The 17,678-nt window shown below is 38.6% G+C and overlaps 1 protein-coding gene across 2 annotated transcripts in view; it reads right to left on the minus strand.

Moving 5' to 3' along the window:
- The window catches only part of TRPS1 (transcriptional repressor GATA binding 1), a 177,197-nt gene that overhangs the window by 152,494 nt on the left and 7,025 nt on the right, over positions 1 to 17,678 (minus strand). The window contains exons 4-6 of one of the 2 annotated variants that reach the window (XM_026842911.1): positions 8,772 to 8,958; positions 7,829 to 8,072; positions 83 to 686 (exon numbers count right to left, since the gene is read on the minus strand). In XM_026842911.1, the coding sequence (XP_026698712.1) occupies positions 83 to 686; positions 7,829 to 8,072; positions 8,772 to 8,958 (1,035 nt within the window). Of the gene's footprint in view, positions 1 to 82; positions 687 to 7,828; positions 8,959 to 17,678 lie in introns of both variants that reach the window. The other variant, XM_026842910.1, reaches the window with a different exon arrangement.

Consider the following 17,678-nt stretch of genomic DNA (forward strand, 5'->3'; position numbering starts at 1 on the left):
GAAGAAATTATTTGCATGCCTAATTAAACACAGCATACATGTAATCATAAAAAGCGAGGGGAAAAAAAAGAGCGCTTCCTACCCGTAGTAAGGACTGGGATTCGTCCTTTGCCTTGCTGTCCCCGGATCCAGGGTAGGGCTGGGTAAGCTGTCCGGCTTTCTCCGTTGCTCCGGCTGGCACACCCTGCAGGAAGCCCTTGCTCTCCACGGCCAAGCCGTAAATGGGCCGCGCAAGATGGGCAGCTTCTACGTTTGGACTATCCCTTAAAGGCTTTGGCTGCTCTTGGCCAACAGACACTGGGGTCAATAAGCCTAGACTAGTCTGTGTGTATGATGGGCTCCCCCTCAAAATGTCAGTTCCTCTCCAAGACACGTTGCGAAGATCATCACTGGGACTATCAGTCCAACCTTTCTCCTTGAGCACTTCCTTATCTTCTATCTTTTCCCTCTTCACTATGCTGTCAGATATGGGCTCCCCCATTTTGGAGTCTGGATTAATCAGACTGTAGACCTTAAGGTCAATTTTTGGCTCTTCCTTGATAGACGAAACGCCATGACTGTCCTCCCCATTGGCTGTAGTGACGTCCATCTCCTGACAATGCACAGTGTTGAAGTGCTCTAGTAGTGACTGAGTGTCAAGAGCTGTGAAGCTGCACTGACGGCATTTGTAGCAGTTGTGTACTCTCCTGGAAGAAAACAAGAAGTGTATTAACACGAGAGTCTCTCCTTGGCCTTCCCTCTCACAGTGGTTTTGCCTACCAAGATGAAGAAGATAAAGTGAACTTACAGTATGATTCCCTTTAAATAAAGCAAGCAGGTTTACTTTGGTGTCTTACACAATATGGGAAAAATCCTGGTGGTTTTTCCCCGCACATCTTGCAATGGCCTCCCATCATTCATTCACACTCCACTAAGTTACTCTAAACTCCACACAATTTTCACTGGGATTTTGTGGTTTTAACTCTTCAGTTTGCTGCAATACACTTTTCACTTTATATTGTGGTAAAAACACTGAAGTAACACTATTTTTCAACCAAAATCAAATAGTTAGAAGAGGATAGTTTGTATAAAAAAACCCACTAGTATAATATAGATCTATGCTAAAAAGTTAAAATGTTTAAAAAAACTCCTTTGCTTTCCCCTATTTCATATACTTTTGGTTGACAAAGATGATTTGGAATGGAGCTCTGGTTAACTTACAGAGAAGAATACGCTAGAAGACATAAGGTTGTACACAACAGACAATACTTATTTGTTCTCTATGGACATTTTAACACAACTTTAAAAGATGCTGCTCTGAAGAAAAGGCAAAATAGTTGGCTGTGTCACTACAAACTGTGTTTTCCTGTCACATACAGAAATGCTTGGGTGCAAGCTGTGGAGTAGTGTGGAATAACACGCCTTCCTGTTTTTATTCTAAAAGCCTATATAAAGTACTGCATTACTAAATTATGTAAAGCATATGTTGCTACATGAGAACAACATGTTACCCATTTACTGTATCTATCATAGGAACAGAACACTGTTTATGAGCTCTGTAACACCATTATGAATAATTGTTTATAGCACAGAAGCGGTCAGAGTCCTCCATCAGGCTTTGGGCCCCACTGCGCCCAGCATCGTACCAATGCAGAGTAAAATACCATCCCTACCCTTCATCAAAATCTGCCTAACTCTGCGAAAGCTTCTCCCTACAGACGCACTCACGCATCCACACCCCAGGCATTCAGAGTCACAGCAGCGTCTTCAGCCAAGCTAAAAAACGAGCCTTTCGCTATCCACACAGGACAAAACTTGTATGAGAAATCTGTTACTGCCCTGACAACTCCAATTGTTAGAATTAATTCTTCAGAGGCCAAATCTTAGTCTCAGTGAAGTCGATGGCAAAACTCCCATTGACTTCAGTAAGAGCAGGATTTGGCTTTTGGTGCATCTGTGGAACTGGAATGATACACAAAATGTCCCTTTTAGAGTATCATAGCTTAGAAGGGACAACTTGCCAAACTTACTAAACCCCCTTGTCTTCCTTCTTTCCTTTTGTTGGAAAAGCAAACCATATGTTATTTATACTGTCTGATTTTCTTGCAATTGTGTCAGCAAGTAGACATGAGTACACATATAGATTCAAGCTTTTTAGCCCTTGTGAAATATCAGTTTTCTTTTTGTCATTTTCTGTATTTATATTCATTTTAAAGGACTAGATGGGCTTTTTCAGTTATGCAAAAAATAGTCAGGTATTCTCCACACAGCCTTATGGCAACAAAATCTACTTGTGGGAGAGCAAGCTGTGGGTTAAAATCCTGTTCTGGCTGTGTTCCTTTTTCTTCATTCTACAATTGTGCTTTATTAAAATCAGCTTGTCTCTCAATGCGACACTAATATATTCTCTCTTGCAACTTAATAAAAAAAAAAAAAAAAAAAAAAAAAAAAAGAGTGCTATCTGATCAAAACCATTTTATAAATACAAAAAGCCAAGTTATAAAGAGGGTCAGCCCTGTAAAGGTGGGATACCATCAGCGAAGTTCATGTTAGACAGGGGCTAGTTATCTTAAAAGCCAAGTTAAACAAGACACCGTTTGGGGCTAATGGCTCAACCACATACACTCCCCATGTGAAGTTTATCAATCCTTTGGGAGGCTACTTAGTCCTAAGTGTCTCTTGTTTAACTTGGCTATTTCAATAGCTAACCCCCTTTCCTAACTTGGCTCTCATCTACAGATCTCGCACCTCCAAACAGCTGATCTTTTTCTGCTGAACTTGTCCTTTTTTTCCCCCCCTTCCACGCTGGCTAAATGTTTTTGATCAGGAGCAGTATACACCACAGGAGTGGTACCACACATCTAAGGCCACAAATAAATGTCGTATATTACATGCAGTTGCAACTACATGGCTGAGGCCCAGCTACAATCACCTTTATTACATTAAAGATTTGTTCATTTAAATTATTTATAAGTGATTCATAGAGAGACATGCAAGCATTCCTTCCTTTTTTCTGTGAGACTGTGATGTGGAGAAGATGAGAACTGATTTATACACTCAAGCAAACTAACAGCAGGTTCAAGCCACAAACTCGCATTATCTTCAATACGGCATTGGGATGGCAATGTCATCCCACCCATTGATGCCACTTTGCATTATTATTTTCACTACAAAATAAATCAAAGACCTGATTATTCATGGACATTAAAACATTTATGGCCCAATCCTAAGATTAAATGTCAAAGAAATCAGGCCAAACCTTTGCTGCACTGTTACATTCTGACAACTTACTAAAATCCTGTAATTATTTATATGTACTGAAATGTACTTGAATTGGGTGCTATAAAATATAAGGATTTTGCCTTGCAAAAGTTGGAGAGAATAGATGGGGAGTTTTTGATGGATTTAATGTTCTTTACTTGAGCTTTCTAATAGGCTGTGCTACTCCTGACACTAGTCAGTTCTTAATTAAGTCTTGTTGACATACTCCTAACTAGTCTGAAGTATTACAAAACACCATCCTCTACAAAACAAGTAATTTTTTTTTTAATTACCTGAAGACATTCCTAGGCTCTAGGGCATAGAAAATATTCTGGATGAAGGTACAGCTGTCATATCACTTCATTTTTTTTGCATGTTTTGAATTTCATTATGAATATAATAATTACTAGTATTTCTCATGAAGAAACAGGCTTATAAGAAAGTTTACTTTTAGGATGCGTGCTGCACTCAGGCTTGTGGGGAGTGGAAAATATTCAGTGCACAAAGCAAGCAAAAAAATTCATTAGAGTCAGAAAGGAGAGGAAAACGGGCAGAGCAGAGAGCAAGGCAGAGGTGAAAGGAGAGCAAAAGCCACTGGCAAGAGCAAACAAGTTCAGAGCAGTGAATTAAGGTGTCAGGAGGATGGAAAAGATCCTTGCAGCTGCTGCCATTGTTCAATGCGTGAAGGCTCCTGCTCTGCTGAAAAACCATGAGCTGGTGGGCCTCAATTTACACTTGTGCCCTTGGTTGGCTTCTCTGGGGAGTGTCCCAAAGGCTCCAGATTTGCATAATATGCAGGTCTTAAGAGGCTGCTCCGACCTTTGCTGCCTGACAGCGTGCAAGGGCAGCCCTGACACCCAGGTCCCTGATGGGCAGTCCTGGCACTGGGGAGGTATGAGCCCTAAGTATCCCTCTACCCCATGTATCTGTAAGAAGTAAGGAATTATTTAATTTGAAATTAACTCAAAATTAATTTCAAAAGAGAACCCTATGTAACTGCTGTCATCCACATTTTCAGAATAATTTATTAGAAAAATTATTCTACACCATTGTCAAAGCTTATATTTCACGTGAGTCTACTTTCATTTATATTTTGCAGTTGTTTAATAAATCACTACCTTATCTTTTATTTAAAAGAAGTTTAGAGCATTTTTCAGCACAGCACTTTTAATTACTACTAGCACTGATCAAATGCTTTCTGTCAATTTTTTTGACAAATAAGGATTTACATGAAAAATTCTGATTTTTGCAAAAACGAGAAAATGCATTGTTGTCCCACATTTTTTAGCAAAATAAAAAAACCCACACACACTTCCATAAGAGGCCTCTTTCATTTTGAAGAAAAAAATAAAATTTAAAAAGTAATTATTTTGGAGCAAGCAGGAAAATAAATAATCTCTAGACTAAGTGATCCGACATGCAAAATTTCCCCAAATACTCGGTATGATTTTTATCTAAATTGCAAGTGTTGGCATCTTTTAACTCATCAGAATACCAGACAGTTTTGAGGAAAAATTAAGCTTCACAATGAACATGAAGAGTACCTGATTCCTCAGAGGTAATGGAAAATGAGTAGCAGCAGAATTAGTAGAAAATGGAGGCAAATAAACCTTCTGGGGATTTATTTGAGTAAGCACATTTTAGTGAGGTTTAAATACAAGTAAACAAGTGCAATGTGACTCATTAACTTCAAATTTAACTGAACAGCTCTCAAATAATCATGTCAAGAAATACTGAATGAGCACTGAAGTTTAAGTATATGTTTCTGTAGACAGAAAACTTGGAAAGAACCACTCTGCAAATTCAAATACTGTTGCAATTACATGGCTGCAAAGGAATAATACTGGGACATAGAAAATTTTTTAGCTAGCAGACATTTAAAATTACAGATGTAGAGCCAAAAGGAAACAAAATAAAAAAGACAATAAATTAAGCATGCTGTTCAGGTATATGACTCAAAAAATAAAATTATGAAAAATGCAGACAAAAAATACATGGACCAAAATATGTAGGTAGCGTCTAAATCCAGCTTTGATACTCACTGATTAGCAAGGGTAAACTTAAATATGTGACAACAGAACACTTTTTGCTACCACATTAATGCTCAATATTATGCTTATAATTAGAATCCATTCAGCTCCTTATTACATAAATGGATAGAGTTTATATATATGTGCAAGTACAGCATTTTAAATACATCGGAAATACATAACATGTGGCATAACAGCTTTATTGAGACAAACTGATGAAGCCACAGAGAAGACCAGCTAGGATGTGAGACGACGACTTATCAGCATGTTTCTCTATGTCACATACCTCCCCCTCAATACTACTATTTTATGGAAGTTCTATTTTTTTAAATCTGAACTATTGTGTACATTTTGTTCACAAAATACAAAAGGGGAAAGACAATGCATATCCAGTACATACAAAAAAAAAAAAAAAAAAAAAAAAAAAGCCCTGATAATAATAATAATAAATATAGAAGCTATAATGCCCCAAAAGTCTCTTTTTCCATTTGTTTTAGTTTGATAGCGTGAAAACCATGAAAACTAGGTTAGGCATAGAACAGCCACAAAACCTGCTGTTGCCATTTGCCAGAGCACCTACCACAAACTGAAGTAACTTCTGTGATTTCAAATAAGATGCAGAGGGGGGGAAAACAGCAGCAGTACATGGAGAAAAGAAACAAAACTCAAATTAAAAAGGGGGGATGGCAGGAAAAAGGAAAAAAAGTTGGTAGTTACAGAGATGTTGTACTTTGCTTTAATTACACAACATCCTCAGAGTACTCAATAATGTCGTAGACTGAAGACAAAAAAATACGTTGTTCAAAGGTCTTAAACAGAATAGACTAATTTTAGACAAACAAGTTGAGATTTGAGACTTAAGTGCATCTTTTAATTTGCCAATGTGAAGTTCCCTGTGACAACTTCCAGAGCCACAGAGTGCTGAGCCCTCTGAAGAAGAATCTATTTCTACCTTGTCGCAGACTTAGCACTTAATTTTGAAAGTCATGGTTTCTCCTTTCTTTGGGAAAGAGGATTTTAACTAGGCGTGCTTGTTAAAACTTAAAATTACCAGCTGCAGCAAAATAGAAGTGTTTTTTTCAGTCAAGGAACCATTTCAATCTTCCAGTTATTTAACCACTAAAAAAAGATTGTGCCATGCCCCAGCGGCGGACAAAGTGCTGCCTATGGAGTTCTACAGCATGGCTCAAAGCTGCTATAATAATGCTTGGAACTTAGATACCACTTTTCATCTTCAAAGCAGTTTACAAACATTAACTAATTAATCCGCACAACATCCCTCAGGCCCACTTGGATCAAAAATGGGGCACTGCATGCTGGGACCTGAATACTCCGTGGGCCCTAGCTCCAAATTAAAGATGAGCAATCTGCTCTTTTTTTTTTCTTTTTTTTTTTTCTTTTTTTTAAAATAGACTCCTGATACACTGCCAATGCAGCCCTCTGTTGGGCAACATTTGGATGCCCCCAGCTTTAATCTCTATTAAAGTATCATGCCCCAGTCTGCCTTTGTTAATTTTGGATGTCTTGGAATCTATTAAACATGGCACAGTTTCTTGAGCTTTTAACAAAGCTTTAGCTTTGAAAATGCATCTTCTTTTGTCTTCATTCTAGCTGGCTTCCATGCAAAGATCTTTTAGATGAGATAGATACTGAGTTTTCCGTTGTTGTTGACGCATTAGCCTTAACTATTAACATATTCGGCATGATTTTCTAATATTTAACATTGCTTTTGCAGCAGCACACAACTGTTGCTCTTTACAAAGCCTAAGAGCCAGCTCCTCCTCTGATGTAAACTGGACTGCTAGTTTACAACAGCCCAGGAACTGACCCAAGAAGTTTAGCAGGGAGTTGGCTGCCACTATGACATTGTGTCAGACTGAGTCAGGAGACTGGCTGTGTCCACCTCCAAATAGGAACATTAGCATTTAAAATAAATAGAATGACACTGTAAACCAGCAACACAAAAATAAGCATCTGCAAATGGATCTTGGGGATGACATCAACAGACAAAAGAGTGTCTGCTCCCAGTGTGAAACCAACACCAAAACAGCAGTGGAATGCTCTTAAACTAATTATTGCATTGCTGGACTTGGGAATGGAAAATACTACAAAAAGGTAGTACATTGAAACACTGTTACGGAGCATGAAAGGATTCACAGTCTATCTTGGAAAGTAAAGCCATTTGTGTTCCCCTACTGAATGAAGATGCCAGCTTTCTGGTAAAAAGCCTAAACTAAAATAGCACCTAAAAGATTCTGGGTGGAAAATAGTTGACCAAACCTCAAATATGATGGAAATTCAGCATCTGTACACAAATCCAAATCTCCCTCTTCTTTGCACAGGTTTAAATGTGTAATTAAATCCACCAATTTAGCTGGTGGTTTTCCAAAACAAAGTGGATGTTGGATTGGATACTGGCTGTAAAGATTTGTATCTATACACATTCATAGTTTGATTTCCAGTTTCCTCAAATGTTTGGGGAATGGTGACATTTAATTAAGGAACTAAGGGAGGGCTGTTTGGGTTCCTATCATTAATCATTTGAAACATCACTGTACCTGTAGTGTCGGGAAATCTCTTCTTCCACCTGGGTGGTAAAGTCACATTTGGTACATGAGTGTTCTTTGTTCTCCTTGAGCATCAGCGGCCCCTCTGCCCCTGGCAGGGTGTTTGTTTCTGGTTTGACATCAGATGCTTGGGCTTCATGTGCATTCTCATAGTGGAGCAGGAGAACGTCCACGTCGGGAGTGGAGAATGAGCACTGATGGCACTGGTGTTTGACTCTAGAGCTTCCTGTCACCCCTGGAGACAGGTGCAAAAGCAAGAGAGCACAGTGGGAACAATTACTTTTTCTGCAAGCAAATGGATAAGTAATTTCTCCAAGGTGCTTTTCTGGGCTGCAGAGGCCTCGGGGACAGAACTGACAGTGCTTAATGGTACATTTATGAATGTTGTGTAGCTGCTGATAGTGACGGAGAAGTGGGCCCACCACTATTACATCTGGGCCATGGCTCTTTGAGTACCTAAAGTCACAGAACTGACAGTTGTAGCTTGTCACCATGCTGTCCTCTGCTCCTTTGCTAGTCAAGTCTTTCTTTTTTGCCACACTCGCACCCTTTTCTGTCTTTGTCACTAACTCCCCATCTGCATTTTTGGCTAGATCATTCTGGTTAATGACAGATCCCCTAGAAAGCTTATCATTCAGATCTGGGTGAAGGCTTCCTGCCTGGCTTCCCCCATGCTGTTTGCTGTAATGTTCTAATAGTTTCAATGAGCTGGACGATTCACAGCTGAAACTGCAAAATTTACACCAGTAGTAACTGGTTGTATCGGTACCATTTTGTCTAGAGGAATCTATTGGCTTGATGGGCACCGAATATCCAACTGGTGTATCATCTCCTGCTTTTACAGTGATTCTGTCTTGCCACTTCCCCAAGTCTCCAGAATCACATGGTCGAAGAGTAGGACTGGATTTATTGGAGTTTTTCTCTGAAGTTTTACCAGAATCAGAGGAGGGAAGGGCTGCTTTCATTTTGTTTGGGTGAGTCTGTAAGAAGTGTTGCTCTAGTTCAGTGGAGGAGTTGCCCATGTAGGTGAAATTGCAGAATTTGCAGCGGAAGTACTTGGTGTTGCCTTGGCAATCTGGAGTTTTCCGCCCAATTCCAATAAAGGTTCCACCTAAAGTAACCTGTGAATAAAGAATAAGGTCATTTTAGCTCCATTTTATATTTATTTAAATAGCAAGGAAGGAAAATAAAATTTTAAAAAGAGAAATAAAGAGCAATTAATTCATAAGACTCTTTCATTAACCATCATGACTATTTTCATTTGTACTAACATAGTAAGATATCCTATATATACTCTCACATGTTTAGCATTTGTTACTGAAGATTTTGAAATGTTTCATATAGCTGAATATATTTTCCATAAGAATGATAAATATATTTATTGGGGGAAACTGAGGCACACATACAACATGATCTTAACTCAGAGTACTCCGACAGGACTACTCCTTCTTTCACTAAAACACTAAATCATGTCATTGATAGAAGATCCAACAATCAGCTCCCATATCCCTGAACCCTTTGAGAGGAGACTTTGATGGGACTCTATACCAAAAGAATGGGCCTTCAGATTTTTACTTTCAATACACTTACATGGTTTAATCATATTGATGCTTAACAGTCCAAGATAATTGCTTTCTAAATACAAGCAAAGAAAAATTAGATTTGAAATAACAAATTCAGTTTGCTGGGTCAGAATATGACCAATTGGTATAAAGATCATTCCTGCAGAAGTATCCAGTATCCACCAGGACGCCTTTTAACAGTGCCATAGTGCCTGATGTCTGAAATGAAAGGCCGTTTTCTCAATGATTACTCAGTGCAGACATTCTCCAAGGAAATCTTCTGTTCCTCTCATGCACAGAGCTCAATTTAGTAAAACAAGGATGGAAAAACTACAGTAGAAAAATGGCATGTGGCAAAGAAACCTACCACACCCAAGTCCATTACATCACTAATTAAAAAAAAAGGTAGGTCTACTTAGCTTTCTCATGATGTCTGAGCAAAATGGTCTGAAGAGGGAAACAACGCTTCCAGGGCTTATGTTATTAAACCCTGTGTTCTCATAGCAGGCAGGCCTGCCCTTCCCAGGAGTGCACCACACCTGCCCGTGACATCAGGGAGAGATTTGCTGGTCCTGTACAACTGGTTTGAAGGCCAAAGTAAGAATCTCCTCACAAAAATGTCACCATTGCTCTACATCTTTTCCTGAATAGTTAACAGTATACAGCATCCAGAAGATAATTCCTCTTTACACCCAAAATCCACAGACATCTACACTTTTGCCATCATCCAGTCTACACCACTACATCAAGAACATGGGTGGGAGCTTCCTTGTGCCACGTTCTCAATTTTTACACCCAAGAGATGCCTTACAGGGAATATAAAATTTCCACACAGGGTCTGATTTCCATTCTCCCAACCAGTATGTGTATTACTACATTTCTGCAGGATTCAGTTGTAATGCGTTAGGCAAATGGTGTAATTATTTTTCTTCTCCTCCTCAACAGCTGTGCCACAAAGAAAACATGTGATCACTGCTCATTCACTGTCACACCATACGGAGAGACTCAGACATACAGAGAGCATGAAATGTAAACATTTTAAAATGCATATAAAATAAATGCCTTTTAGCCATTTAGCTCAGAGAATGAGATGCTATCCTCTGTACCCCATCAGAATTGAACATGCATCGTGAGTCAATGAGTGGCTAAAACATGATATAATGAGCTGCTACTATTCAGCCTCCAATTTTTATTTTTTTTTTTTTAAGAAAGCACAATTCCCATGCGCTGGTTAAAACTCTTCTTAAATAAACTGAGAATTGCTTTCTGTTTGTTAAGGAAACATATCTCATTAGGCAATGGTGAGTCGGGCTGCCAAATACCTAGGTCTTAGCTGTAATAACATTTTCACTTAAACTGGGGCTCCAAGGTCTGGTATCAAGTTATGAATTTGGTTTTGAAGGGGTTCTTTGGAAGAAGGATGTTTTAACAGATATTCTGTACTGCAGAAGATAGCTCATTTTATTCACTTTATGGCAAGCAAGAACTGGAGACAAAGCCACGCTGAGCCTGATCCACTAACAACAGTAGGATTTGGGCCTGCTCCACAGTATCTGGCACTTCAGGTCTCCATTCACTGCATTATTTCAACGTTCAAAGTCTCAATGGTGTTGAAAGACAACTTAAAGAAAGCACTGATGGAATTATGGTAAACAGAAAATAACAGCAGCTTGCTGCACGATTACGTAAGTTGCAAGGTGATCTGGTTTTGCTCATTTAATTAGATACTTATGTTTGTTCTATGCATGCACAGAAAACTGGCCAAAACACTTTACCTTAAGTGGCTTTAATGAGTAAATACATCCATTACTCTCAGCTGCCTGTTCACAGCGCCTACAGATAACAAACGTATTTTGCAGACACCAGTTAGAAACCCTGAGTGTCAATAATCTCAGCTGCTGTTCACTGCTAATTACTTTTATTTCTGAACACTGGAAAAACATAGTAGTAGTAGTAGCATTTTATACAATGGACTGTAAATCACATAATTTCTGTAACTTGTGTTAAACCTGCTTAGTGGCCTACATAGAAAATTTGTGTCCCGTGCTAATATACCCTTCTCTGCATCACAAGAGGATAAAACAGAACTAAGTATTCTCACGATTTTTGTGTTAACCTCTTGCAGTGGACACACACACACACACACACACACACACACACACACAAAATCATTTCAGCACTGGAAAGTAACTGATTACCAATTATTGGGTTGGCATTTCCACGACTACCCTGACACAATTCAAAATAATGCGTCCTAGTAGGACAGCATGTACGTAAAAGGTAACACAGGGTCATCTTAATGTTATTACACTCAGCCATTTTTCACATGTAACAAAACCTACTCAAAGCCTCCCTGGAGGTCATAAGGTAAAGAGAACTGAAGGAACTGGCTTCCATGAGAAGAGGTTGGGAGAAACACTTGAAATGATGGTATAAAGGGAAGCTGTTTCAGCTTTCAGACAATGAAATCTGGAAGAAACCTACATATTTGCAGAACTGTTTGCATTCATGCACTCCGCTCAAGTCTTGACTTTCAGATTTTTCAGTTATGTATTGTACCTCTACACAGAGGCATTAAACTCCTTCATGAGGTATATAATTGTCCTTAACTTCCTGCTCTCTCTGACCTGCCCCGGGAAAAAGGAAAAATAAAGGAGGAGAAAGGGGAAAAAAAAAAAAATATATATATATATATACACATCCTAGAAATCAATATCCACATTTCTGTATGGTATCAGAAGTGATGGCTTCTCATATTTATCTCCCTATTTCATTCTGATCCCAGCAAAACCTAGTCCCCTGCTTTGCCCTGACACAGTAGACACTCATCCCCCAACATAAAGCAGAAACTAAACAAAAGCAGTAACATTCTGCAATTCTATTACAGCAGTGGAGTTTGAAGCACCAGCTGACATAACGAGTGTCAGTCACAAGTACAGGTACAGCTTCCACTGGAAATGTAAGAGCACCCTTCAACAATTCCCTCAATAAGCACAAAGGAAAATTAATCTTCACAATTCTCTTTTTTAAGTGAACCTAACATACAAGGCACCTGTTTGAACTTTGGAAACCTGATTTAGTTGTTTCTTTCACAGTCACTTGCTTGTGAGACCTTGGGATTATCACTTACTCCTTCAGCACCTCAATTATAGCAATATGGTTGGTATGATTATGCTGTATAGAGAAAGACAACTCTTAGGATGGGTTCTCCATTACTGCGCTTGAGATGGTTACACTGATATTCTTCAAAAATTGTTTTTCAAGACCATGTCTCAGTCTGGGATTAAATTTGAAACATATTTCACAGTAAGACTCCCTGAAACTCAAACTCTTAATTGTTAAATTCATTCATTAATGGGAAAAATTAACAACATCTAAAATACTGGGAAAGAATTTACCACAAGGATTGAAGTACATGCATTAATACAACTAAGGTAACCTATCTCCTCATACACAATGCACATTTCCAAAAATAGCCAGAACCGGGAGAAAAGATAACATGATAATTGACAGTGTTTCAAGATGTACTTTCTAAAGCATGTTGGCAAGTACTTCCACAAAGCTGTGTAATTGCACTATACCATTCCAACAGATACATCTATATTACCTTAATTAGTCAGACTGAAAACAATGATTTCATGGAATAGATGGACTTGGGCGAGGAAGGTACTTTCGATTTTTTAAAAAATGTCTTTCATATTTAATCTGCCCTTGATCCAAATGCTACCCTACTCTATTTTCCCACCTCCTTTTCAAAGTTCAATCCTGAATTTTATTAGACCAAAGCACTTTACAAATACTGCTTAAAGAAAATGAAAAAAAATTACCAAGGAAGACAAAGTCTGACAGCTCCTGTAATCCTAAATTTCATGAAGAAAATTCTACCAGACAAAACTAGTGGCCTATATCCATGCAAGACATTCAACTTGCACGGCTTACATGCAGAGGGTAAAGCTGTCTTTGACCCCTGGCTTCTTCTGCAACTACTGATTATAAACTAGACTGACCATCTGCACTGGAACATCAAACATTAAAAAAATCTTTTTTTTTTTATTACCTAGGTTACATCTTTGGCTAATCAGGAGGTGAAAGGCTCCAGATCCCTTACCAATCTCGTGAGCCATCCAGTCTGCCTTTGCCAATTACTCTTAATCTTCTAATCCTAAAATATTTTCTAATGCTCTTGTTTATTCATTTGCTTTGTGCAATATAGCATCCAGAACATTTTAACCATCCCACATTTATTAAGTTCTTCATGTCGTGCAGGCCAGAACAGATTCCTGGCTTTCATGCAAATTTGTGTAACACCACCCAGTTCTCTAACCTCCACTATGGAGAACTCACTCCCTCTCACTTGCTCGCTCTCTGCATGTAAAACTAGGAGAATCTTCAGAGTATGTTCTTTAAACTATTTACCATACTATGATTAATTTATAGGTAGACAGAACTATGTTGCACAAGCGAGACAAAGACTCAGGGCAAACTCCTGGCTTTCTGGGCTATTTGTACTCACCAAAACAAGAAAGCAAACTATTGGGTCACATCCATTCAAGATGAGTGTATTCTTCTCAAGATTTATTCTGTTGCCACTAAAGATGGTATGGTTTTTGACGTTAGAATTTAAAAGGTATTTTTAAAACAAAGACTATGACAGAAGAGTAACAGGGCTTAAATTAAGGTCAGGAGACCAGATGTGCAAAACCAACAGAAGTAAGGAACACAAGAATCAAGACTTTCATTTGCCAGCTAAAGTTAGTAGACTAATATCTAGGACCTAAAAGAAGCACCACCCCTTCTATTCTTTCTCTGTATAGATAAAATTACCAGACAGTACCTTGGCTACTGTAAACTCCCACAGCTTCACAGACTTTTGAGGCAAACTTGCCTTGATTTACACCAGAAGAAAACCTAGCTGCTTTCCTTCCTCCCCAGCAACTGTATTTTTTGAGCTCTCACCATTTCTGTGGGCTAGCTTAACAGTTTGTATCTTTAAATGTATCTGTGACTATTATTAGTCTCACCAACTTTCTTCATTAACCTCTCTTCAAGCACTACCAGATATCCCCACCCAACAAAAAGATGAGAAATATTAACACATAAACAACTTTGCCTTGAAGGTTGTGAATATGCATCACATCAGTTGTTCCGCAGAAACTGCCCATATGAATGCTCTGAGGATAGACTACTTCTCACTGAAAGAAGGGTAAAATAGCTTATTTCTGTCACAGAGCAAGTGAATGTTCCCAGGCATTTACTATTTAGCAGCTGACATGCTGTAAATCACTGCATACCATTCTGAAGAGTAAACTTGTTAATATCTCCACAGAAATAAGGAAGTTCTACTACATATAGCAATATAAATCATTACTTATGAGCTACAGTCACTATAGAATTTTGATACCTATATGACCACAGGTGCTTTTCCACATATTTTTATATATGTGTGTATGAAGATAAATATATATATGAGGAAAAGCAGCATATATATGTATACACACACAAACACATGTGTATGAATGTATATATATGTATGTTTTGCCACCACCCATTTCTCCACCTGCCACCATTTCTTTTTCAAGTCTATGGTTTAAAAAAGGTGACTGGCTCCTGTGTTCATGAGGTGTGACTCTCTCAGTGTGCAAGGCAGTCTCTAAGCCTGATCATGACCCAGTAATAAGACTCAAAAATAAACAGGTATGCACACACGCAGGCGCAACACCCAAGATAGCTTGACTGCCTTCAGCTTAAGCAAGGAAGTCCCCAGGGAGAGTCCACAATGTGGCTGACAGAAGAAATGGGCCTTCTGGGACATCACACCTTCATGCAAATTCTGTTCTAGCATGCCCTTCAAGATCTAGCATGCCGCAGTCTAGTCCAAGAGATCAGGATGCATCATATCCAGCGGTAATAGTTGATCAGTTTATTCAAACCTAATTCCTTGTTTATGGACAATTGAGCTAAAGTCAGTAAGGTCAACAATATAGAATTTAGATCCATTTGTCTAAGCATGTGAGGAAAATGAAAGTTATTTACATAAATGTTTTCATTTCCTCATGTCAACTAGTTATGCATCCATGTCACCATGTAGGAAGGCCACTTGATGACAAAGTTGAACTTTAAGGTTTGATTTGTTACTAATACAGAAGTAAATGCCTCCAGACTAGATTTTCATCATATTTGTAAGAGTTCCTTTGCCAAAACCACCCAAAATGTAGAGTAATATCTTTAACATGAGAAGGTATGATGATTACATCTGTAGCCCTAGAGACTCCCTATAGTTTTTTTGTCTTACCTTCACCGCTTCATATTCAAACAAACTCCTAATATAAGAGTGGAGGATAAAAAGCAGAAGCTACTAATAAAACCACTGGTTCTCATTCAGCTGAATCCTAGTTTGGCCAGACCTTATACTAATCACACACTTCTAACATAAGAACAGAAAAGTTGCCAGATTTGATATACTGAAATCCAGACCACTAAAAACCACACATCATGCATAACTTTGTGTAGGCACATGGAGCTCACCACTGATTTGTAAAGGAGACAAAAGGAAGAGCTTTACACTCTCTGCGTGCATGGACACTTCTGCCACTTTCTAGGACACTGAGCAACCTGGTAGCTGGACATTCAGAAGTGCTCTCACTTACTGTGAAAATCCTGGAAAAGTTGTTACCCATATTCATATGTGACAAAGGATTAGGCCAAGTGGTATAGGGCATCTCTTATAATATTGGATGTCTAGAACCATAAAAGAAAAAATTTGCGGCCAATCTTTCATTAGTGTGTAAGATAGTTAGATAAGGTAACACTTTTTCTTTTTTCCCCAGGCTCACTGAAACACAATCAAGAAAATTTTGGATGGCTTTTATCAGTCCATGGCTTTTCAGAAATTTCTTATCTTCAATGGCAGTCTAGTATCTAAAACCATGAAACAATCAAATGAGAGGGCTGGATGAAAAAATAAAATCACTGTTTAGTACTTTTGGAGAAGAGCCTGAATCTCTTTAATGGCTGAACATAAGAGGAGGTAGGTCTGTGACAATCAGCTCCAGAACCAGGGCCACGCTGAGCAGGAAGCTCCTCAAAGGTAGCACACACAATGTGATGCTGCCTGGAGTCAACTGTAAGAACTGCTGAGCACTGCAGTACGTCTTTATTCACAGCTGCATGAATACCCTTCTCCCTTGGGACATGCCATCTGAAACCCTCACCTGAATGCAGACTTTTCTGTTCTTTCTTTGAGGGACACTGTTTTCTTTTAAAACATATCAGGAAATGGGGTCAGGCTCCCTTTTATACAATAGCCTAATGGTTTGAACACTTGTTCAGGAAACAGGAAAAGTAAGCTCCTTTCCTTGCTCTGTCAGAGGGGATCCAAGCCTGCTTCTTCTCCCTCACTGGGCAATGTCCTACCCCTTAGCTATAAGCTGATATGTAGAAGACAGCACTCTACAACATTTCTGTGGAAGCTGTCCCACTTACTACTCATAAAAAAAATGGGGATGGAAAAGAAGAACCCTGCCTACTTGCCAGCAACTTACCTGTTCCAGACCTTTTCCATATACATTAGTCATTAATCATAGAGCAGCAAAGCAATGGTTTTCAGCATCATAGTTGTTAACTTACATCACCCGAATTTTACTGAATTTTACTTTAAGTGAAATCTTTAGATCTGAACCAAAGTCTACTACTTTAGGCATATCCACAAAGCCATACATAGGCTAAAATAGCCAGCAAGATAAAGCTGCCTAAAGTGATTGATCGATTGACTAAATGAGAAGAAAAAGTAACGAGGGGCATCAGCAGAAGTTGATTCACTGAACTCCCTTCAAATATTATTCTGATAAAAGTGATAAAGCCGATTAACAATTATCTGGAAATTCAGAGATGTGCTAGCAAATGTTCTCTGAAATCTATACTGGCAAGAAAGTTAATCTCCCAGAAACAGCTCAGTGATTTTACCCAATCCTGTGGAATTTATTATAATTCAGTGAACCAAAAACTTTTGAAGAAGAAAATGGGAAGGAGATTTTCAAAGCCAAATATAATTTTCAAAGAAGACAAAGAAATCTTGCTGGATTAAATATTCAAGTTAAAATAAAGTAAAAATCCACAGAGTATTAAGGCCAGAAATCTTGGATTATTTACACAGTTTCTAGCCAAATCCTCTTTAGGTACTGCAAAACACAGTCCCAACATTTGCACACCTGGATGTGAAGCCAAATGTGTATCCTTACTGTTTTGCTGACAGCAATACAAAAAAACCCCTAAAAGCTCCA

The sequence above is a fragment of the Athene cunicularia genome (genome assembly GCF_003259725.1).
Source record: "Athene cunicularia isolate RWA chromosome 2 unlocalized genomic scaffold, athCun1 chr2_part1, whole genome shotgun sequence".
Taxonomy (NCBI): Eukaryota; Metazoa; Chordata; class Aves; order Strigiformes; family Strigidae; genus Athene; species Athene cunicularia.